Here is a 1,465-nt window from a genome sequence, read left to right on the forward strand (position 1 = left end):
ATAATGCCATAAGACTTGACAGTGATTAAATATCAGTAAGAATCATAACCCTGAACTTTAAGTAAACACAATTACATAATACTATTGCTCAGAATCTTTTATTAAAAGATTTAATGCATTCTTCACTAAATATTGATCCAAACCAGTACAAACATTATTGAATAGGATTTTTTTTTAACAATTCTTTTCCCTTTTCCTTCTAAGGCTGTAATTATTAAGAATGGATAATGAAACAACTCAGTTTCTTCTCCTGGAATTCTCAAAGATCTGGGAGCTACAGATTATGCATGCAGCTTTACTTCTGATACTGTATTTCATGACGGTAACAGGGAACCTTCTCCTCATCTCTGCTGTTATTTCTGACCACCACCTTCACACCCCCATGTACTTCTTCCTGATGAATTTAGCCATGCAAGACATTGGTTCAGTTTCAGTTACTATCCCCAAAGCTGTTTTTAATTCTCTGATGAAGATAAGGACTATTTCTCGTTCTGGGTGTGTTGCCCAAGTCCTGTTGTTCTTCTTTTTCGTGAGCTGTGGTGTTTCCCTCCTTACTGTCATGGCCTATGATCGATATGTTGCCATTTGCAATCCTTTACGATATGAAATGATAATGAACAGGAAGGCCTGCACCAAAATGGTTGGCAGTGTATGGACTGCCAGCCTTCTCAATACTACATTACACACTATTGTCACTTTTACTACTCCTTTCTGCTCTAATATTATCAACCAGTTCTTCTGTGAAATCCCATATTTACTTAAGATTGCCTGCTCTGATTTATATGTAAATGAAATTGGAGTTATTTTCTTCAGTGCTACATTAGCAATTGGTTGTTTTACCTTTGTCATTTTCACTTATGTGCATGTCTTCTCTGCTGTACTGCGAATTCCTTCTGTTCAGGGACGGAGAAAGGCCTTCTCTACTTGCCTACCACACCTCATAGTCTTCTCCCTATTCATGTTTACTTCTTGCTTTGCTTACCTAAAGCCTATAGCTGACAGTCCATCAATTCTTGACTTTATAATAACAATAATGTATTCCATTATTCCACCTTTGTTGAATCCATTAATCTACAGCATGAGAAACCAAGATATCAAAGTTGCTCTTTCCAGACATTTTGGTCAGAATTTCTTCTTCTTATTTTTAAGGAGAATGAGCTGTGCATCTACCGATTTTTGAATTTCAACAGGAAAGTATGAAAGCAAACATGGGCTATTTATGAAGCCATCTTCCACTTTCCAATACATTACCTTATATTGGAAAGTTACTTTATTTTATTCATTTATGAGATTGGACTCATCTCAGTTTAGACGGAATATTGTTATGGTCCACTAAGACAGCCCTGAACCATGGTGAGTATGGGGACAAGTCTGTGAAATTTTCTTGGTAACCTTCCTGTGGCTGGCCAAATCCCCCCCCCTCCCCCCCGGTAGAGCAGAGAGGTTGCCTAAATGATCTATATCT

At 37.5% G+C, this 1,465-nt stretch overlaps 1 protein-coding gene across 1 annotated transcript; it reads left to right on the plus strand.

The window, feature by feature from the left end:
- The first annotated feature begins 220 nt into the window (after nt 1–220).
- On the plus strand, nt 221–1,180 carry LOC148215553 (olfactory receptor 14I1-like). The gene has a single exon (XM_088142955.1). The coding sequence runs from the start codon at nt 221–223 to the stop codon at nt 1,178–1,180; it is 960 nt and encodes a 319-aa protein (XP_087999081.1).
- Nucleotides 1,181–1,465: the final 285 nt, after the last annotated feature.

The sequence above is a fragment of the Python bivittatus genome, unplaced genomic scaffold (genome assembly GCF_059951505.1).
Source record: "Python bivittatus isolate LINGU-HERP-01145 unplaced genomic scaffold, Pbiv_v1 ctg000470_np1212, whole genome shotgun sequence".
Classification (NCBI taxonomy): Eukaryota; Metazoa; Chordata; class Lepidosauria; order Squamata; family Pythonidae; genus Python; species Python bivittatus.

Excerpts from the sequence above, each read along its gene's own strand:
- LOC148215553 (XM_088142955.1), top strand. The coding sequence starts at position 221 with ATGGATAATGAAACAACTCAGTTTCTTCTCCTGGAATTCTCAAAGATC.